This window comes from Colobus angolensis, unplaced genomic scaffold (genome assembly GCF_000951035.1).
Source record: "Colobus angolensis palliatus isolate OR3802 unplaced genomic scaffold, Cang.pa_1.0 Scaffold14, whole genome shotgun sequence".
NCBI lineage: Eukaryota > Metazoa > Chordata > Mammalia > Primates > Cercopithecidae > Colobus > Colobus angolensis.
In genome coordinates this window covers 1,680,487-1,703,717 of record NW_012114488.1, presented here as the reverse complement: position 1 = coordinate 1,703,717, position 23,231 = coordinate 1,680,487, and the positions used below count along the sequence as shown (strand labels likewise).

The window sequence follows — 23,231 nt, the reverse complement described above, 5'->3', positions numbered from 1 at the left end:
TTTATGTTCCATTGTGATTGATGTTTTATATGATTTTAAGGTTAAAATTGGCAGCCTTAGGTGTATATGTAAAAATTATTTAGAACCCTATCAACTAAATAAAGCTGAAAAATTGTAAATAGTTGTCAGGGAGAAAAACTTGATGTCTGATATTTATTAACATTTTTTCTTTTGTGTTTCTAGTGTGACACAACTCACAGATATGAATGAACAAGAGGAGGTATTACTAGAACAGTTTCTGACTTTGCCTCAACTAAAACAAATTATTACTGACAAAGATGACTTAGTAAAAAGTATTGAGGAACTAGCAAGTATGTTTTCCCTCTCCTCAGCTCACATTTCCTGAAGAAAATCTGATCTTTACCTAGAAGTAATCTAGAGATTTATCTTACAGGAAAAAATCTCCTTTTGGAGCCCAGCTTGGAAGCCAGAAGGCAAGCTGTTTTAGATAAGGTGAGTTAGTGATCATTTCGAATAAATGTGTGTAATTTAAAAATAGAATAAAACATCCTTTTCATTTTCTCTTTTAGTATGAATTACTTACACAAATGAAGTCTGCTTTTGAAAAGAAGATGCAAAGGCAACATGAACTTAATGAGGTAAGACTGTTTAGTTTTTTCCCTTTGCCATAGATTTTTTTAATCTTATGTGCATGAGTCATGATCTTATTTTCATTATCATCAGAAACTATTTATGAGGTATCTGACCTTTCAAAACATGATACAGTTAAACGTAGATGAACAGCTCTCAATGAGGCATCATACATTATTTGTGCTCATGTAACAGCGTCTTTGTTTCCAAAACAGAAAATTATGACAGGCCCTGACAAATAACTTTTCTGGGTAAGTTATGAAACCATTGCAACCCCTGTAGTGAAACCTAGCAACAACAACAACAAAAACTTTTGACTCACTTGTAAACTTATCTACAAATACCTTAAATGAAAAGTTTGCAAATTAAAAAGAATAATATATGAAAAATATATAGTATTATCTGCTACAAATAAGTTTTGTTAGAAATCCAGTTATGTGAAAATCAAAAGAATTTTATAAAATTCAACCTATATTTCTGAGAAAAAGGAATCTTTAAAAATGAAAAGGAAACAGAGGACATAATCTTTGTATTATACCACTAACCTCATAGTTAATGCTCTGTTTTCTATAAAATCAGGAACTTTGGGTAAAGTCAGCGAAATAAAACATAAAATAGATATAAACCAACAACAGCAAAAAAGATGGTAAAGGAGAATATAAATTTATAATGATTTCAGATAATATGGTCATTTGTCAGAATAAAGAAATAATAGCTAACATTGAGCAATTAATATGTCTTGCACTGCATGAAGCTATTTACATATATGGCCTGTATTACACCAAGTCCTATGAAATAGGTATTGTTACTTTTTCCCGTTTTACATTTTACAGATAGGGAAACAGGCACAGGGAGATTAAATAACTTCCTTGAGGTCATACAAATAGAAACATTAGTTAGGAGTCTAACCTAAGCAGTCCTCCTTCACAGAAAATCTGTGAGACTCAACTGAAGTACTGTTAGATATACATTGGACCTTGTAAATGTTGAAGAAGCTTTCACAGTACTCAACATCATTCTTTATACAAACTCATAGTAAACTTAAACTAGAAATTTCTTACTTGAAAAAGAATACTAGAAACCAGCAGTAAACATCACACTTAATGACTAAACATTTCTAGGATCCCATTAATGTTAGGAATAAGAGAGTAATGCCTCATGATCACTGCTGTTTAACATTGCTTGGGAGGTTCTGAGTACTGCAACAAGACCACAAAAAGTGGTATAGTATAAAATAAGAAATGAAACAGTTGTTTACCAAAAATAAACAATCAAAAATTCTAGAGAACTGAGAAACTTTTTCCTGGTTGCTCCATCAATTACTGCAAAATGAAGTACAGAAAACAACTCATTAAACAAAACTGTAAAGTACTTAGAATTGAACCCAATGAAGTAAGTTAGGAAACTTTATTGAATTGGCATTCAATAAAAGAAGAGTTGAGTTTTCTGTTTTCTAAGACTATTTAGAGCAGCATAGAATATATTCGTTGAAGGAAAGATCCAGTATTAAAAAGATTTCATTCTCCCCAAAATAACTTAGAAATTTAATACAGTTCTAATCAAAATGCCAAGAGGTTTTTTTTTTTAATCTTAACAGATTTATTCAAAAGTTCATCTGAAACTTTATTTTTTCAGCTGGGTAAAAGTAGTCAGGAAGAGCTTGAACAAAAAGAAAAAATGAACAAAACTCCCTTTCCCAGTGTCAGAATATGCTGTAAATCCTCATTATTTAAAACAGTATAGTAATTTTATACGAAGAGAAAATTATTTCTATGGAACACACTATGCAGTTCAGAAATAGACTTGTGTATGTGAATAACCAGTTGGAAAAAATTGAGGATTCAGTACATTATAAAATTGGCTATTTAGTATCCATTTAGAAAAAGGCTAGATCATCGTATCATACAATACACAGAAAGGTATTACAGATAAACTACTTCAGTGGAAACCATAAAAGTCAACTAGCTTCTAGGATTTTTTCTTTAAGATTATGGTGGGAAAACTCTTTCTAAGCATAATAAAACAGATATGAGTATAAAGGAAAAACTCGACATATTTAGCTATACAGATTGAAAATTTGGATATATTAAAAAATCATGAAATCAAAAGTAAAGTTAAAAAAGGTACAGATATTTTTAGCATATACAACAAATACTAATGCCAGTGGTCTATTGGAAAAGGAAAACAGGAAACTGACCAAAGGAGAAAGATAAATGTCCAGTAAAGATTCTGCTTTAATAGTTACTCTGATCCTTAAACATTCATATAAGAATTGCTGGAAGCAATTCTTGAAACACTTAAAAAAGACAAACACACACCAAACACTGATTCCTAGGTTTCTTTCTAGATGTTCTCAGTCAATTTTTGGGGGGATGATGAATCTTCTACACTCTAACATACGGAATCCACTTTCAGTAGACCATTGGTTCCGTGATGGAGGAATCTATTCTGTTTCATTCCTGAAATAAAATAAAATAATGGCCATCCTAATGCATGTGGGGTAGTATCTCTTTGTGACACAGCATACACAAAAATGAACTGTAATGCACCATTTTCTTATTGCCTTCGCCAAAACTGGTTATCTGTCTTTACAAGTATGGCTCACATGGATGTTTTATTTGGCTTTTAAAAAAATTATAGTAAAGCTGAACATATTTTCAAAGTTGCCAGTTACTTATTCATTAAGTATTTATTGAGTACCTATTATGTACCTGGTTTAGTGGTTGGCACATAATAGCCAAATAAAACATCCACGTGAGCCATACTTGTAAAGACAGATAACCAGTTTTGGCGAGGGCAATAAGAAAATGGTGCATTACAGTTCATTTTTGTATATGATGTGTCACAAAGAGATACTACCCCACATGCATTAGGATGGCCATTATTTTATTTTATTTTTTTCTTACTCTGTCACCCAGGCTGGAGTGCAGTACCACTGCAGCCTTGACCTCTCAGGCTCAAGCGATCCTCCTAACTCAGCCTCCCAAGTAGCCAAGGCTACAGGTGCATGCCACCACACCTGGCTAATTTTTGTATTTTTTGTAGAGACAGGGTCTCGTTATGTTGCCCAGCCTGGTCATGAACTGCTAGGCTCAAGCCATATGCCTGCCTCAGCCTCCCACAGTGCTGGCATTACAGGCATGAGCCACCATACTGAGCAGGATGGCTATTATTAAAAATAGTTTTAGTACCTATATTTAGGTCTGTGATCCATTTGGATCAATTTTTGTATTTAAGTAAGGTAAGGGGCCAACTTTGTTCCTTTGCCTGTCGATACCCAGTTTTTTCCAGCACCATTTGTTGAAAAGACTCCTTTCTCCATTAACTGGACTGGGCCCCCTTGTTGAAAATCATTTGGCCATTTATGTGAGGGTTTATTTCTGGGTTCTCTATTCTGTTCCATTGTTCTTTGTATTTTTATGCCAGTACCACAGTTTTGATTACTGTAACTTTGTAGTAACTTGAAATCAGGAAATATTAATCATCTTTGTTTAAGATTATTTTGGCTATTTGGGATCTCTTGAGATTCCATACGAATTGTAGGATGGGTTTTTCTATTTTTGCAAAAAATGCCATTGAGATTTTCATAGGGATTGCATCGAGTCTGTAGGTTGCTTTGATTAGTAATGTCTTCTCAAGAATATTAAATCTTTCAACCCATAAACATGGGATGTCTTCCAGTAATTTATGTCTTCAGTTTCTTATAGCAGTATCTTACAGTTTTCTGTGTACCAGTCTTTCACTGCTTTAGTGAAATTTAATCCCATCATTTTTGCCTTATTCCATTGAAATGAGTCATCAAGTTCAGCCCACACTCAAGGGTGGGATTATGCAAGGGCAGGAATACCAGGAGGTGAGGTCATTAGTGGAGAGTCTCCTTAGCAGATATCTACCACAGTGATTTAATTTGTAAATCCTTAGGAGAGAACAACGATTTTCTGAGTTTCTCTCATTTAATAGTTTGCAGCCAGTAGCTAAGGACCTGGGTGGATCATTTATAAGATAGCAGATTTTCTCAAAAAGAGGCTATATAGGGCACATAATAAATTGCCTCTCCATACCACTACCTTACTTCCTTTCCCTGTGAGGAGTTCTTGTGAGTATCATAAATTAAAGTAGTGCCTGATTTTCTTTTTCAGAGCTGTAGTGCAAGTGCCCTACAGGCAAGATTGAAAGTAGCTGCACATGAAGCTGAGGAAGAATCTGATAATATTGCAGAAGACTTCTTGGAGGGAAAGATGGAAATAGATGATTTTCTCAGTAGCTTCATGGAAAAGAGAACAGTATGTAATACTCGTCAATTGAGGACAAGTATTGGATAAAGTTTGGTATTTTTATAGGGAGGAGAAGCACTAGGTCTTAGCTATTTCTCTATTATGCTATCATCCCCCTTGTTTTGTACAAATATATTATTTACCTGAAAGGAAGGTTTCTATTTCTTGGGTGTGGACTTGGGCAAAAACCAGGTACCTGGAACTTAAAACTTTGAAGGTCTGTCATAGGACTCTGGACAGCTACACACCTTAGCTATTCCCAGGGAACCCCATGGGGGCAAGTGCCATTGCTCTAAGATGTCCTTTTGATGTGACTTGAGAAGTAAATGAGTGTGAGGGCCTGTACGTGTGGCTGTTTCCTGTCTGGTGTGTCAGAGGAACAGTCCTGGTCAGAAAGGGGCTCGTCTGAGCAGAAATTGCTAATAAACTTTGTGCTGATCTTGGAAAAAAAAATTTTTTTTTGACAGCATAATACCAAATTACTTTAGCATACTCATGAGTGAAAAACATTAGCACATTACTGAAGTGGAGTTTTGAGTGCTGTGAGAGGAACCTGAAAAGCCTCGTGAGAATAATAGCATCATCCTCCTATCAGTTTAGACTTACTTTATCCGAGTATACAAGCAGGTAAATCAAATAGTTGTTTCAGAAATGGTAGTATCTATATCATTGTGTAATACAGCTGGTAAATCTAGTCCGAATAGTTGAAATATACTCCTTAATGACTTGTTTTACCACTTGTTGAAAGAGAGAATAATCTATAGGGATTATAAAATAATTTTTAAAATTTGAGAAATAGTTCCTGTTCTGTTCTGATATTTCTGTTGTATTTAAAGAAAAATCCAAAACGGTCTGCTTAACTGTTGCCTTTTAATACAGTCCAAAATATTTACCTAAGTTGTCTGAAATAATCACATTTTAAAAATAATCTTTCGTTAGTAAACTTTATGAAACATCTGTGAGACACACACGCACACACACACACACTCCTGTTAAGGCAGATGGGGTGGATTTTCTTCCCATTTTTCATGAGGCAAAATTGAAGTTCAGAGATGTTAGTGACTTACTTATGGTTATAGTGTTAGTAAGGCATTGATTTCTGGTCCATTATTCTTTAATGATAAATAACTGTGCCTTGAAGCTTGTATCTGTTAATCTTCCTGGTTAACAGCAGAATTTACATCCATATTTTTAAAACACAGATATTTAAAGTTACATAGTCAGATAATTGATGTAAAGGATCAGTGTTTGTTTTACATTCTAGAAGCTTGCAGGCAAAGGCTGTCTTTTTTGATTCTTAAAGTCTTAGCTGTCTTAAAAATTAGCTATCTTCAACATTCAATTATTAGATTACTAGCTACTTCAAAATGAATTGGTGTCAGGTGGTCTTCTGCTCAGTCGACTGGGCTGAGGGAGTGGATTATGAGAAGGGAGCATGAGAGGTTCCCTAAAACAGAGACTGGCGTGCAGGAAATAAAATGACAGGCACTTCTCCTGTCCCAAACTATTATCTGCGCCTTGTAACATTAGTGCTAATGAAATGAATTTGCTCATGTAATAATTTTAGCTATTGGATTATTAGCTATCTTCAACATTCAAAACATAAAATAGTGCCAACAAGTTAAAAGGTTCCTGTCATACTGTAGGAAGTAAAGTAATAGGCATATCTTTGTAAAAGTGACTGGTATTTTTAAAAATTTATTTTCTAGATTTGCCACTGTAGAAGAGCCAAGGAAGAGAAACTTCAGCAGGCAATAGCAATGCACAGCCAATTTCATGCTCCACTATAGGTAAACTGTATTTCAGGTTTGAGTTTCAAGGTTATTGCATCAGTATTCTTCAAATAGACATGTTGTTAATGGTGCCTGTTCATCAGCCTTAAGCATAATTCTCTCATTATAGCTGTTGTGCTATGTAACATAGAATGCTTTGTATTATATAATAAGCATAATATAAACATATAACTAGTAGAAATCTTTTGGATATTTTCTATGATCTTGGCATGAATGAAATTTTTTTAACATTACCTCCTAATATAGAATTGTAAGTTACAGCCAGTTCCTTTCTCTCACCTGGTGTGTAGAGTATACCTTATCACGTGGCTAACATTTCTCAGAAGACTCCTTTGTCATTTCTTCCTTTAAAGTGAACTTCCAGCCAGTCTCTTTTTCCATCCCACACCATGATTACTCTAATAATTTGCCCGTCCCCATGACTTGAAGGTTCTCTTCCTATGCAGCACTGACAGAATGATCTTCCTAAAATACCACTTTTATGATAAAATTGGCTCTACTCCAGAACCTGTAATGAATCCCTAGTAATGACAGTATCCATGGCAAATTCCTCTGGTTTTAAGATTTCCATAATCTTGCATATATTTGAGATCATCCATTTTAACTCTGCATTTTCCCCTTACATTGCATTGTCTTACATGGCACATTCTTCTTCTACCGCAGTATCTTTGGTTGTGCTCTTACCTGATGTCAAGATGCCTTTCCTTTTCCTCTGCATCTGTTTTGTTTTAGGAATCATTTGTTTGCAAGAATAGTTCCCACCCCAGTAAACTTAAGTAAAAGCTTATGTTATTGGATAGGACAGGGATTTATTATAGGGTAAAAATGAAGGAAAGTACAGTCACCTGAGAATGAAAACAGCCACTCAGTGACCAAAACAGCTCTTCTCACACCTTTGAGACTGCTTGTTGGCTTGTTTCTTATTTCTGCATCTCTGTTCTTTCTTAAAATTTTTTCTGGCCGGGCGCAGTGGCTCACGCCTGTAATCCCAGCACTTTGGGAGGCCAAAGCGGGCGGATCACAAGGTCAGGAGATCGACACCATCCTGGCTAACACGGTGAAACCCCGTCTCTATTAAAAGTACAAAAAAAATTAGCCAGGAATGGTGGCGGGCACCTGTCGTCCCAGCTACTGGGGAGGCTGAGGCAGGAGAATGACATGAACCCGGGAGCTGGGGCTTGCAGTAAGCTGAGATCGCACCACTGCACTCCAGCCTGGGCGAGAGAGCGAGACTCCGTCTCAAAAAAAAGATATTTTTTCTTACTTGTCCTTCACCCATTCCTAATTATATCATCTGACAGTTCAAGCAGCGAATGGAGATAAACAAGAGTCCCTGGAGTTCCAGAACATTTCCTGGGAAAGTAACTGAACCAGTATAGGCAAGCTGTCCATCCATCCTAGTGTAGTCAATTTGGCCTGGCAACTGGTATCCTGTGGTCCTCTGCCCAGTTGACTGGGCTGAGGGAGTGGATTATGAGAAGGGGGCATGAGAGGTTCCCTAAAACAAGGACTGGGGTATAGGAAAAGAAATGACAGGCATTTCTTATGTCCAGTTAAACTATTTCTGCTCCTTGTAACATTAGTGCTCACAATGAATTGTTTTATATGTTACTTTCCAAATCATAGTATAAATTCCTTAAGGGTAGGGGCTGATTTTTGATACCAACTTTGCATATCTGCCAGCTTAGGAAGAAGTAGACACAGAGTAGTTGCTCATTTATATGAACATACTAGAATCCATTCCTTACCTCTATTCCCTCATAGTCAAGTTATTTTATAGGCAAATCTTTTTTATTGTTATTATGCTTTAAGTTCTGGGATACATGTGCAGAATGTACAGGTTTGTTACATAGCCATGGTGATTTGCTGCACCCATCAACCTGTCATCTACATTAGGTATTTCTTCTAATGCTATTCCTCTCCTTGTCCCTGACTCCCCGACAGGCCCCAGTATGTGATGTTCCCCTCCCTTTGCCCATATGTTCTCATTGTTTAACTCTCACTTATGAGTGAGAACATGCATTATTTGGTTTTCTGTTACTGTGTTAGTTTCCTGAGAATTGTGGTTTCCAGCCTCGTCTGTGTCCCTGCAAAGGACATGAACTCATTCTTTTTTATGGCTGCATAGTATTCCATGGTGTATAATGTGCCACATTTTCTTTATCCATTCTATCATTGACAGGCATTTGGGTTGGTTCCAAGTCTTTGCTATTGTGAATAGTGCTGCAATAAAGATATGTGTGCATGTGCCTTTATAATAGAATGATTTATAATACTTTGAGTATATACCCAGTAATGGGGTCTGTGTCAAATGGCATTTCTAGTTCTAGATTCTTGAGGAATCGCCACACTGTCTTCCACAATGGTTGAACTAATTTACACTCCCACCAACAGTGTAAAGGTGTTCCTATTTCTCCACATCCTCTCTAGCATCTGTTGTTTCCTAACTTTAATAATTGCCATTCTAACTGGCGTGAGATGGTATCTCATTGTGGTTTTGATTGCATGTCTCTAGGATTTTCGCATTGATGTTCATCAGGGATATTGGCCTGAAATTTTCATTTTTTGTTGTGTCTCTGCCAGGTTTTGGTATCAGCATGATGCTGGCATTATAAAATGAGTTAGGGAGGAGTCCCTGTTTTTCTGTTGTTTGGAATAGTTTTAGAAGTAATGGTACCAGCTCCTCTTTGTACCTCTGGTAGAATGTGGCTATGGATCAGTCTGGTACTGGGCTTTTTTTTGTTGTTGGTTGGCTGTTACTGCCTCAATTTCAGAACTTATTACTGGTCTATTCAGGGATTTGACTTCTTTCTGGTTGGGAGGATGTATGTGTTCAAGAATTTATCCATTTCTTCTAGATTTTCTAGTTTATTTGCATAGAGGTGTTTATAGTATTCTCTGATGGTAGTTTATATTTCTGTGGGATCAGTGGTGATTTTTTTTTTTTTTTTGAGATGGACTCTCACTCTGTTGCCCAGGCTGGACTTCAGTGGCATGATCTCGGCTCACTGTAGCCTCTGCCTCCCGGGTTTAAGCAGTTCTCTGCCTCAGCCTCCCAAGTAGCTGGGATTACAGGCATGCGCCACCACACCCAGCTAATTTTTGTATTTTTCGTAGAGATGGGGTTTCACCATGTTGGCCATACTAGTCTTGAACTCCCGACCTCAGGTAATTTACCCACCTCGGCCTCCCAAAGTGCTGGGATTACAGGTGTGACCCACCACGCCTGTACAGTCTCCCCTTTATCATTTTTTATTGTGTCTATTTGATTCTTCTCTCTTTTCTTCTTTATTAGTCTGGCTAGCAGTCTATCTATTTTGCTAATCTTTTCAAAACAGCTCCTAGATTCATTGATTTTTTTTTTGAAGGGTTTTTCATGTCTCTATCTCCTTAAGTTCTGCTCATCTCTATCTCCTTAAGTTCTGCTCTGATCTTGGTTATTTCTTGTCTTCTGCTAGCTTTTGAATTTGTTTGCTCCTGCTTCTCTAGTTCTTTTAATTGTGATGTTAGAGTGTTGATTTTAGATCTTTCCTGCTTCTCCTGTGGGCATTTAGTGCTATAAATTTACCTCTAAACACAGCTTTAGCTCTGTTCCAGAGATTCTGGTACATTGTGTCTTTATTCTTGTTGGTTTTAAAGAACTTACTTATTTCTGTCCTAATTTCGTTATTTACCAAGTAGTCATTGAGGAGCAGATTGTTCAGTTTCCATGGGGTTGTGCGGTTTTGAGTGAGTTTCTTAATCCTGAATTGTAATTTGATTGCACTGTGGTCTGGGAGACTATTCCGGTTTCCATTCTTTTGCATTTGCTGAGGGGTGTTTTACTTCGAATTATGTGGTCAATTTTAGAATAAGTGCTGTGTTGTGCTGAGAAGAATGTATATTCTGTTGATTTTGGGTGGATAGTTCTGTAGATGTCTGTTAGGTCCGTTTGGTCCAGAGCTGAAGCTGAGTTCAAGTCCTGAATATCCTTGTTAATTTTCTGTCTCATTGATCTAATATTGACAGTGGGGTGTTAAAGTCTACCACTATTGTGTGGGAGTCTAAGTCTCTTTGAGGTCTCTAAGAACTTGCTTTATGAATCTGGGTGCTCCTGTATTGGGTACATATAAGGATAGTTAGCTCTTCTTGTTGCATTGATCCCTGTACCATTATGTAATGCCCTTCTTTGTCTTTTTTGATTTTTCTTGGTTTAACGTCTGTTTTATCAGACTAGGATTGCAACCCTGCTTTTTTTTACTTTCCATTTGCTTGGTAAATCTTCCTCCGTCCCTTTACTTTGAGCCTATGTGTGTCTTTGCACATGAAATGGGTCTCCTGAATACAGCATACTGATGGGTCTTGACTCTATCCAATTTGCCAGTCTGTGCCTTTTACTTGGGGCGTTTAGCCCATTTCAGGTTAATATTGTTACGTGTGAATTTGATCCTGTCATTATGATGCTAGCTGGTTATTCTGCCCATTAGTTGATGCAGTTTCTTCATAGTGTTGATGGTCTTTACATTTTGGTTTATTTTTGCAGTAGCTGGTCCCGGTTGTTTTTTTCCATAGTTAGTGCTTCCTTCAGGAGCTCTTGTGAGGCAGGCCTGGTGGTGACAAAATCCCTCGGCATTTGCTTGTCTGTAAAGGATTTTATTTCTCCTTCACTTAGTAAGCTTAGTTTGGTTGGACATGAAATTCTGGGTTGAAAATTCTTTTCTTTAAGAATGTTGAATACTGGCCCCCACTCTTTTCTGGCTTGTAGGGTTTCTGCAGAGAGATCCGCTGTTAGTCTGATGGGCTTCCCTTTGTGGTAACCCATCCTTTCTCTCTGGCTGCCCTTAACATGTTTTCCTTCATTTCAACCTAGGTGAATCTGACAGTTATGTGTCTTGGGTTTGCTCTTCTCAAGGAGTATCTTTGTGCTGTTATCTATGTTTCCTGAATTTGAATATTAGGCCGTCTTGCTAGTTGAGGAAGTTCTCCTGGATATCCTGAAGTGTGTGTTCCAACTTGGTTCCAGTCTCTCTGTCACTTTCAGGTACACCAATCAAACATAGGTTTGTCTTTTCACATAGTCCCATGTTTCTTGGAGGCTTTGTTCATTCCTTTTCATTCTTTTTTCTCTAATTTTGTCTTCACGCTTCTTTTCATAAAGTTGATCTTCAGTCTCTGATATCCTTTCTTCCACTTGATCGATTTGGCTGTTGATACTGTGTATGCTTCATGAAGTTCTTGTGCTTGCTGTGTTTTTCAGCTCCATCAGGTAGGTCGTTTATGTCCTTCTCTAAACTGGTTATTCTAGTTAGCAGCTCCTCTAACCTTTTATAGGTTCTTAGCTTCCTTGCATTGGGTTAGAACATGCTCCTTTAGCTCGGGAATTTGTTATTACCCACCTTCTGAAGCCTACTTCTGTCAGTTCATCAAACTCATTCTCAATCCAGTTTTGTTCCCTTGCTGGCGAGGAGTTGTGATCCTTTGGAGAAGCAGCAGCATTCTGGTTTTTTGAATTTTCAGCCTTTTTGCGCTGGTTTTTCTTCATCTTCATGGATTTATCTACCTTTGGTCTTTGCTGTTGGTGACCTTCGGATGGAACTTTTGTGTGGTCCTCCTTTTTGTTGATATTGATGCTATTGGTTTCTTTTTGTTAGTTTTCTTTCTAACAGGCCCCTCTTCTGCACGTCTGCTGGAGTTTTCTGGGGGTCTCCTCCAGATCCTGTTTGCCTGGGTATCACCAGTGGAGGCTGCAGAACAGCAAAGATTGCTGCCTGCTCCTTCCTCTGGAAGCTTTGTCCCAGAGGGGCACCTACATAGTGCCAGCCAGAGCTCTTCTGTATGAGGTGTCTGTCGACCCCTGCTGGGAGTTGTCTCCCCATCAGGAGGCACAGTGGACAGGGACCCACTTGAGGAGGCAGTCTGTCCCTTAGCAGAGCTAGAACTCGGTGCTGGGTGATCTGCTGCTCTCTTCAGAGCCAGCAGGCAGGAACGTTTGAGTGTGCAGAAGCTGTGCCCACAGCCGCCCCTTCCCCCAGGTGCTCTGTTGCAGGGAGATGGGAATTTTATCTATAAGCCCCTGACTGGGGCTTCTGCCTTTCTTTCAGAGATGCCCTGTCCAGAGAGGAGGAATCTAGAAAGGCATTCTGGCTCCAGTGACTTTGTGGAGCTGAGGTGGGCTCTACCCAGTCTGAAGTTCCCAGAGGCTTTGTTTACACTGTGAGGGGAAAACGGACTACTCAAACCTCAGTAATGGCAGATGCCCCTTCCCCCACCAAGCTCAAATGTCCCAGGTCAACTTCAGACTGCTATGCTGGCAGTGAAAATTTCAAGCCAGTGGATCTTAGCTTGCTAGACTCCATGGGGGTGGGATCCACTGAGCAAGACCATTTGGCTCCCTGGTGTCAGCCCCCTTTCCAGGGAAGTGAAAGGTTCTGTCTGGCTGGTGTTCCAGGCACCACTGGGGTATGAAAAAAAATTCCTGCAGCTAGCTCAGTGTCTGGCCAAACGGCCATCTAGTTTTATGGTTGAAACCCAGGGCCCTGGTGGTGTAGGCACCTGAGGGAATCTCCTGGTCTGCGGGTTGCGAAGACCATGGGAAAAGCGTAGTATCTGGGCTGGATAGCGCAATCTCTCACTGCATGGTCCCTCAAGGCTCCCCTTGGCTAGGGGAGGGAAGTTCCCTAACCCCATGCGCTTACCAGGTGAGGCAACGCCCCTCCCTGCTGCTGCTTACCCTCTGTGGGCTACACCCGCTGTCTAACCAGTCCCAGTGAGATGAACCAGGTACCTTAGTTGGAAATGCAGAAATCACCTGCCTTCTGTGTTGGTCTCCCTGGAAGCTGCAGACTGGAGCTGTTCCTATTCGGCCATCTTGCCTGGGAGCCACTATGGGCAAATCTTAATTGGAAGATAATGTAAAGAGATACATATTTATCTTCTTAAATCTTAAGGCTCTTTTTAATTGTTTTCTTTCTAGATTTTCCTGGAAACATGAACTGCCAAGAGAGGAATGGGACACAAAACTAAACACCATTTTATATTTATGGTTTGCAAACTGGCATTTCATCAGTGGCTAAATTCACAGATATCCTGTATAGATTGTATACAGAACTGAGACTGATTTTGTACAGATTAGAATGATTGCTATGATCTTTGAGAAATTTTTCTGCACTATTTGCACTGAAATGTTTATTTATTGTTGATAAATCCTATCATATTTAAGTTCCACTGCTGTTCCTCTTACCTTGATTAAATGCCTATGCATGTAATTTTAGCTAGTTTTTAATATTTTATAAAACTTCATTTAAATTTGTATTTTTAACTTGAAGCTCCATTTCTTTATCAAGAGTGGTATTTAGATTTTTTTCCTCTTAACCTTTTTTGAAAAACTATTTTCAACTGTGAGGAAACCCTTATTTTTCTTTCTTTCTGGATAAAACTTTCAAAAGCAATTTAAGATATTCATAGTATTAGGAAACACCAAACCTGCCTATGTGCCATCTCACAAAAGAAACTTTTAATACCTACAATAAATCAAAAGAATAAACCAGCTATTCTTATATATTGTTTCATTTTTAAAACTAAAGATGCATTTAAGAAGCAGTACAAGTAAATATTTTATCTAATAGAAAAAAAAAGTTGCCTTTCATTTAAACCAGTCCAACACAAACTCTCATGCTAATTTTTAAAAAAATAAGTATCTGGTAGGTTTGTGGCTGGATAGGTTTCCTAAATTCCTAATGTTAATAAACAGTAAATCTATACACAAAAAAGTCAATGAACTTTTCTGACCTTTACTGTGAGTTAGCTTTTCCTAAGAGAAAAGCTATAGTAATAAATAAAATTTAATTTTTAGGCAGTCCTGATTTTTAATGAATTTAATTGAGTGTTCTTGTGTACTATGTTCAGCAATTTGCTTCTATACTGTGTCACAAAATTAACGTATTTCTTGAGTAGTCCTAAAAACTCATAAAGTAAAATGCCATGAACTGTGTAGCTCTGGCTTGGTAAGGTACCATCTAAATTACACAACAGATTAATGCATAATTTCGCTTAAATGTCATCCCAGTATGATTGTCTTCCCAACACCAGCATACAATATAGATTTTCTTTTTTATATTTTTTAGTTCTTCCTGTACATGTTTTTGGCAATAAAGTTATAGGAAAAACAAAATTATTTTGTTGGAATTAAAATATGCTTAATATTTAGTCTGTGGAGGACAAGTATTCACGTGGACTAAGATATAATGTTGGATACAGAAAATAACTCTCCTTGTCTCCCTGGCGCTGTGCTAAGGGCATGCTGTTAAATCTTCAAAATGACCAGATGAGGAAAGAATAGTTACTACTCCTGATTTATAGATAACTGAGGTAAGAGTGTTTCAAATTTATGATAGTCTTTTAGGTATTCAGAAACCTTTCCTTACTGCACTGGCCACCAGAGCTTAATTTTCCCAGCAATTACAGCAATGGAAGATATAAAACAGTCTCAATCTTTTGCCAACAATCAGGTTCCTAGAAATCAGGTGTATCGCATAACAAGGGAAGAGCAAACCACAGCCTTTCATTTGATTAATTCATTTGATCTATCTATTTTATTAAGTACCTACTAAGAATAAGGCATTGTGGAAATACTATACAAAGATAAACATTGCTTAGATGCTTATCTGCTTTCCTTTTTACCAAAAACAAATAAACAAAACCCAAAACATTTTCTTACAGAGTAAATATCTTCTACATAATCATATGAGTAGTTCATCTCTGTGTTTTTTTTAAAGTTGAACTATTATGCCAGTTTCATTCTATACCAGTTAACACAGCTTAGGTTCTCCTTCAAAATTCATTCATTAGATAACCTTGTTACAACCCAGTCATTAAACAGAGGAGTTAGATCACAATTATCTGCATTTAACAAATAGATAAATCAGTTCACATAAAGGTTATGTATGTCACCCAGGATGAAAAGAATCTGCATTGAATATGAATGTGGGTTCTGTTTTTGCAACAGAGATTAAGTGACCATTTTTTCTAATTTTATGGCTATATATTTTTTCTTACGAATTGGTCACATTGGAGAAGCAGTGCCACAGGAAAAATGAGATGGAAATCAGAATTAGAGAGGAATACTTAGGATCTACTAATCAGTGTAGGAATTTGTCATAGGAAGAAATTTAAAGGTTAATATCTCAAAATAGAAGAAAATTCTAAAACAGTGAGATATAAACTAAAGAGACCCACTTCAAAGTTGAAAGAAATTTCTAGGCATAAATGGAGACTAGGAAATTTATATCGGAATAGAGGGTGCATGACACATATATATGCTTAAATTGAAGGACAACTCAGATTCATTTTTAGAAGAAAGTAAACTAATGTGCTCTTAAAGAATAAAAATTTATTCTACGGTTTCTGTCTCGATCGTCACCTTCCATTCTATAAAAAGTTCAGCTACTGATTTGCTGGGTCATGGTCAAAATTCTTACTCATTTAATATCAAATTTAAAAAATACTTACATTCTAAATATTACTAATTGGGAAGTAATATGCCTCAAATCAGTTTTATACTGGATTATTCCCTATGCTTTAAACCACTGCTCTCAATAAAACACTTCCTGATAAATGTTTATTAGATATTTTAGTCTCGTTGGGTTAGCCATGCTCTTTGAAGAATCTGTGAAAGTAAAGTTTTAATAAGCAATAAATGCAACATTTTATATAAATCTCAGTGCTAGGTTAACTTCTAATAAGTAGACAAACATGTTACATAAATTATAATGTCTTATAAAAAAGTTGAGGGGACTAAAAGTTTATGACTCTGATGTGGAAGATGTCATATTAAAAAACTGCATTTTAAAACATCAAATATTTATACTATTTGCTTTTCAAATAAATGCATAGTGCTGTTTGGCACAGATACTCTGTCATTTTTTAAAAATTTTTTATTGTTTTTATAGACATACATTGCCACATGGAAGAAATTAAAGCCGCATCCTCAATATTAGGCAACAGAGTTTCTAAGAGTGGACAGCTCCAGGAAGGTTGTGAAGTGAGTTATGTTATAAAAATGTGAAAGCCATTACCATTATATCCTAAGTTTCCTTGTAGCAAGGTATTCCCTACTACATACAGTATATTGCAGAAAATGGATAAACATTCCTTGTACTTAATTTGGGAACTGCTCAGCAGAGAATGCCCAAATTTTATATTCTAAAAGAATTCCACTTGCTTTACTTTTTATGTTAACAGTACTTTTATATCACAGTTCTCTAATATATTCTATTTTTAAATATGATGAACGGAATTACATTTTTTCATTTATATATATTGCAGCACTCCCTCCAAATCTTTCATACTAGAGAGATTAGCAGTGTTGCTTTCTTGCCCTCTTTACTTTGTCGTCATTTCAGCGAAATGTAATACTTTCTCCTGTAAAAAAATTCACATATTCAAAATATTGATGTAAATTGTAAAGTTTAAATTAATCCTTTACATTCTAGAATGTACTAATATATTAAAACCATACAATGTGAATACCATTTATTTCTGTCCAAACATGGCCACTTTTCCCCACTAAGTTTCATTTAGGTCGCCTAGTAAAGTTTTTTTTTTAACTCATAAGACAGGGGAGGAACTCTCCCTCAAATGTGCAGTTTTACAAAAAAAAAATCTTTTCAGAACTTTCAGCAGTCAGTGGTAATGAGATGTTACTAATGTTAATTAAACCATGTTAGCGAGTTACGTAATTTCTAAAATAATAGATTACAAAACCTATTCCCTTCATTTAACAGACATGACAACCCAATTCTCTGGTTCTTTGAAACTGGATTTTCCCTCACATACGTTTTACCCTACTAACTTTATAATGTTATACTTTGAGATCAGGCTGGTGGCTGGCCCACACTGTCGGTAGTGTAGTCCCTACAATAGTAATAAAAGGTTATTATGAGAAAGCTAATACTTAAATTCATATATAAGACCAAGAGAATGAATGTTGCTTCTACCTTATTAGCTATTAAATTAGTGTTAGAGAAAAAGTGAGATACAAGGTTTAACATTTTTAAATAATGACGAGAAACAGACTATAGATCTCAGAGAAAGGCAACACAAGTATTCTAACAATTCAAAATATATGATCTCAGGAAAAGTTAAAGTGATGATTATTCCTGAAAGATAAGCAATTAAAAGCTCCTTAGGAATATATCTATTAACCGAAAAGGGTCCATCTTAACAATGTGCCTGTTTTTAGAAGTATGTGTAAGAGGGTCAGAAAGGAAGATAACATCAGATGCTTTAGAAAACACAAAATATGCATCTGGAAGTGAATCATAAGATTGATGATGATCACAGATGTGAGGGAAAGGAGTGGAGGCTTTTTGAGAGATGCATGCTATGACAAGGAAGATACATACTGATCACTTCAGGTAATGACAGAAGTAATTGCTCTGCAGTGAATAAAATTTTCATAGTCTAGGATGAGCTTCAAAGTGGTGAATAATTTTCCTTATATTTGATAAATGAAATGACTACATCCTCTTCAGTATCTAAGAAATCAAGAACTGGACACTTTTTTCCCTTTTCATAGCTACATTAAAATAGTTCTCAATGACATGTACCATTTCTTGTTTTTATGATAAACTACCTTGTTTCCTTCTTTTTGGAAGTGTTGCTTGTGTGTCCTTTACTTTGGGACTCCAAAGGGAAACTTCAGGCAGTGAGAAACACGGCTTCATCAGAGTCGCGGTCCTTGCCACTGTCTTCACTTGGTGCATGCTCACCACCACTTGGAGACCGACAGCTCAAGTCCTCCACCCCAGACTCTTGGTCACTGTTGGCTGACAGATCTGGATCTGAACTTTTCAAATTGTCTTGGGTTAGAATCAGAGCAGAATCTTCATCGCCTTGTGAAGGGCTCCGGGATGGAAATGATTTCATATTCCCACTGTAATCCTGGGGAGTGTTGGCTATGCTGTTGTCTGAGGTAGAAAACCCTGAGTGCTTGCTGGGCTCACTTTGCTTACTCTTCACCTTAGTGCAATTTAACTGGACCTTTTGAATTTTTTCCAGCCTCTAAGAAAGAAATAACAATTTCAGGGGAAAAAATCATGAATAATTTATCTTTTTCTATATATGCATGCCTTTAGCATTTGTTACCTCCCAAGTGGGTATAATGTTAAGAACATGGGACTCAGAGGGATGTGAGTTCAAACCTGGGCTTTATGACCTTGGACAGAACCTGTGGGGCCTGCTTTCTTTATCTCTAATGTAAGGATAATACCTGCCTTGACATAGGTTTTCTATAATCTTAAACAATATAGCACAGTTGAAGCACCCAGTGAGCCCTAGTCTCCCTCCTTTCTATACCTACATGGTTTCACATGGTGATTCTCATCCCATGAACTCAAAAACATTTTTTAGAAATCAAGAATGAAGTGTTTATCATGTGACTTTTACACTGAGATACAATTCACTTACCATGAAACTCACCCTTTTAAAGTATACAGTTCAGTGGTTTTTAGTTATATTCACAAGCTTGTGCAACGAGCACTAGTAATTGTAAAATACTGTCATCACTTACCCTGCCAGAAGAAAACCCCATACTCATTAGCAGTCATTCCCCATTCCTATCTCCCCACAGCCCCTGGCTACTACTAATCAACTTTCTATCTCTATGGATTTGCCTAGTTTAGATGTTTTATATAAATTGAATCATACAATATGTGGCTTTTTGTATCTGGCTTCTTTCACTTGGCCTATATTCTCAAAGTTCATTCATGGTATAGCATGTATCAGTACTTCATTCCTTTTTCTGGCTGAAGAGTATTCCATTACATGGATATACCACATTTTGTTTTTCCATTCATGTCATGAACACCTGGGTTCAGAGTACATTTCACCAGATTTCGTGTTTTGAATTTAGCAGAGGAGGTGTTATAAGATCAAGTATTATGTAGTCATTCAAAAAGCATTCATTTCGGTTATGTGCAAAAGCGCTGTGCTGGGCAGTGTGAGGAACAGATAAATACAGACCCAGCCCTAAGAAATATGGAGTAGTGGAGCAGAGAGAGGCAGAGTTCATGCAATAGAGTTCATGCAATGCAAGAATTTCAGAAAGGCAAAAGTTCTTGAAGAGGGATGGAGTGGTAAAGTTAGAAGGAAGAGAACAGACTAAGTTTCAGGGAGGAAGGAACATTTTAACAGGACTGTGAAAGATTTAAACTTGGGCATTCTGCTGATGGCTAGTAAGCATTTCTGGCAGGAGGAGGGACAGTGAGAGTAAAAAACACAAACGTAGGAAGGTCTAAATTGTATATAAGCAGCAGAAACAGTTAAATGTTAGCATGGAAAATAAAGTTGAAAAGAGAAAATCTCAAATGCTAGCCTAAGGAATTTTGACTTTGTAATAATGAAGAGCCAGTTTTAATGAGCCAGACTGCTGGAACAGACTAAGAGAATCCTAAGATTTTCATAAAGTACAGTAGTACCACTGGAAACAAAGTTATCCAATTAGGAAAAGCATTTTATTGTAACCTCCCTGTCCAAGTACAGGGAAGTTATTAGAAGCTAAAGGATAGACTTTATAGTCAATCTCCCCTATTACCAATTATAGATTAATATAATAGTTACATAATTTTTAAAAGTGGAGAAAGATCTTTATAAGTACATATATTTGATTTTATTCTTTTACTTTTTCACACTTTTCCAGAAAGAATTTTACTACTCCCAAATAACAGTAATCAAAAAAGTTGACCTAAAAATAAGGAACAATCAAAAATCTGTGGAACTGAGCCACAAGCCAGATGTGTGAAATGCATTAAATGCCTACGTTTGGGCTTCAGTTATCTGAGTCCTCACCTGGATGGGGTTGTGTTTCAGGTGTTCTACTGGCTAAACATGAGAAATGGTTGTGTTGCACTGAATCTTAAGAGGCTTTCATGAAGCCTTGTTCTTCAAGAAATAAGCACAGAAAATAGATTAACAAAGCAAGCATGTCTTACTTCTTCCAGGGCCTCTAGTTCTTCCTCTAACTGCTGAGTTTCCTCCTTCACTGCCATCAGGTAATCTGTAACTGATTGTCGGGGCTGCATCCCTTTTTCAAAGCGGTTATACATTCCACTCCAAAACCTGGAAGGGACGGCAAAGCGTCATTACCACCTTATCACAATCTGAAAATTCACATCCTCAAGTCTTCTAAGTTATCTGTGATACCACAGTCTTGATAATAACCGAATGCAAATTTCAGCCTCAAAAAAGCCACTGCTTAAGGTAATAGTTTCATGTTGATGTTTTTTTCCTTGGGTCAGTAAATGCCTTTGGGGAGAGTAAGTTTATGAAAAGTCTACTTCTTATATATGAATCAGAAAACACAGAATACATTTTTCTAAAATTGAAATAGCACTTGTAACCATTTTCTTTTAAGAAAATGTCTCTTAGTTTTGAACTTTGAAATTGTATATTTAGAATCTTTCAGCTACAAAGGGAATCTTCAACTTGCAGCTTTTATCTTTTTTATCACTACCACTAAAAGTTGACGTCTGCATTTGTAATAAACCCCTCTTTTTATTTTATGGCAGAGTTTCACTCTTGTCACCCAAACCAGAGTGCAGTGGTGTGATATTGGCTCACTGCAACCTCCACTTCCCAGGTTCAAGCGATTCTCCTGCCTCAGCCTCCCAAGTAGCTGGGAGTACAGGCATGCATCACCACACCCGGCTAAGTTTATAGATTTTTTAGTAGAGACGGGGTTTCACCATGTTGGTCAGGTTGGTCACGAACTCCTGACCTCAGGTGATCCACCTGCCTCAGCCTCCCAAAGTGCTGGGATTACAGGCGGTAGCCACCACGCCCGACCAATAAATCCCTTCTTATCCTACACAGAAAAGCATACTGGAGTGCAAATGAGAAAAATGGTGTTATCATAGAGTTATCCTTAGACCCACTATTTTATTTATGTAGAAAAGTAAAGTACTTTGAGGCCAAGAACCTGGTGTCATTGTTGTATCTGCAGTGCCCAGAACAGTGTTTGATCCTTAATAAAATATGTGTTGACTAGCTGTTAATAATAAATCAGTTGCAATCCAATTGGTCATATCTCAACAGCTCTTAAAACTTGTTTTATGCACACTATGGAGGCTTTTGTTTAGTATGATGGAATATTCTGCTATAAATTCTGAGGAAATAATTAGATTGAAATAATTGAGAAAACCTTGAGAAACGAAATCTATACAGGAAGAGAAGCCATCAAGTCTGTGTTGGGAGTGAGTAGGAAGAAAGAGATGGGGTTTCTGTTTATTCTGCGTGAGTTTTTTTGTTGTTGTTGACCTTTGAGTTTTTTCATATTACACAAGCCTAGCAAGGAAGCCAAGGGAAAAAACATACGTATCTAGCACATACCTAGTAGAACCTGTAGGATGCCACCCTGCTCTCCCCATTCTGATACATACACTCTTAACGTAATTTCCACAAGGGAAGTATTTCCACTAGGACTTAATTCAGTGGAGACAAAAAGGCAAGGTATTATGTTGGTGCAAAAGTAACTGCAGTTTTTGCCTTTTTGTTGTTTAAACTAATGGCAAAAACCACAGTTACTTTTGCTCCAACCTTAATAAGTCACGATCACTGTTGAAACTTGTGATTCCACATTTGACTTAAGGTATGTGCACTATTCTCTTTCATTTGCTTTTTAAAAAATTGGAACTTACCTTTTATGATATCATTATTATAAAACATCAACTCCTGAAGAAAATTCCACATTTAGGAGGAATAAAGAGGCAGAGGAGACACTGGCAAAAATACCAGACCAGATACTTGAATAAGCATCTCCCTCTGGTGTCTTTTGTGGCCAACAAAGGCCTCAAAAATCAGTGTTTCATAAACTTTGACCTCTGATTGTTAAACAGTACCAAAATCCAAGTTCATACCATAGCTACAAAGTGCCCAAGGGTTTACATACTTGTACATGAAGTTGCATGGTGCTGTAGGCAGATGAAGGGTTCCCTGAGTCTGGCTGTGATCAGCTCTAAACAGAGGATTCAGGTAGTCGGCCCGATTCTTCCACAGGTGAGCCCATAATGAATATGTTCTTTCTTGAATCCTGTTTTATAAAGAAAATAAGTCTCTAAATGACCTATTTTGGTGCTTACACATAGTAGATATGTTATATTAAAGCTGGAAAGGAACTAATAATTGTAATCTGAAAACCACATGTCCGTTTGACAGCAGGTAAATGTATCATCTTGGTGGCTTCATGGTACAGAGGAGAACACTGTAATAATCTCAACTTCACCACCATCTGTACTGGCCTTGATAAGGTGTTCGAGTCCTTTAAGTGGTTGGTTGGTTGGTTGGTTTGTTTTGTGTGTGTTTTAAGCTGTTCTTTTGGGGGAAGTTTTTCCCCCAAATAGTCATTGGACATTTATAATTTGTCAGACACAATTCTACGTGTTTCACATGTTTTCTCTCATTTAATCTTCACTGAATTGCTGTGAGATATGTCTAATTTACAGATGAGGAAACTGAGGAATAGAGAAAGGAGTTTCCCAAAGTCCTATAGCTAGTAGGGAAAAGCCATATTCAGACCCAAGCAGATACTGTTAGAATTGGC

General features: G+C 37.1%; 2 protein-coding genes across 4 annotated transcripts in view; one reads left to right on the top strand and one right to left on the bottom strand.

Annotated features, from left to right (window-relative positions):
* The window catches only part of VPS37A (vacuolar protein sorting 37 homolog A (S. cerevisiae)), a 49,590-nt gene extending 34,272 nt beyond the window's left edge, over positions 1 to 15,318 (top strand). For all 3 annotated transcript variants that reach the window (XM_011934887.1, XM_011934885.1, XM_011934886.1), the window contains 6 exons: positions 184 to 311; positions 395 to 453; positions 531 to 599; positions 4,731 to 4,874; positions 6,575 to 6,655; positions 13,611 to 15,318. In XM_011934887.1, the coding sequence (XP_011790277.1) occupies positions 184 to 311; positions 395 to 453; positions 531 to 599; positions 4,731 to 4,874; positions 6,575 to 6,655 (481 nt within the window). In that variant the 3' untranslated portion in view covers positions 13,611 to 15,318. The remainder of the gene's footprint in view (positions 1 to 183; positions 312 to 394; positions 454 to 530; positions 600 to 4,730; positions 4,875 to 6,574; positions 6,656 to 13,610) is intronic.
* Positions 15,319 to 17,115: 1,797 nt separating this feature from the next.
* The window catches only part of MTMR7 (myotubularin related protein 7), a 114,322-nt gene continuing 108,206 nt past the window's right edge, over positions 17,116 to 23,231 (bottom strand). The window contains exons 12-14 of the mRNA XM_011934881.1: positions 22,581 to 22,721; positions 20,626 to 20,752; positions 17,116 to 18,697 (exon numbers count right to left, since the gene is read on the bottom strand). Coding sequence (XP_011790271.1) covers positions 18,335 to 18,697; positions 20,626 to 20,752; positions 22,581 to 22,721 — 631 coding nt within the window. The 3' untranslated portion in view covers positions 17,116 to 18,334. The remainder of the gene's footprint in view (positions 18,698 to 20,625; positions 20,753 to 22,580; positions 22,722 to 23,231) is intronic.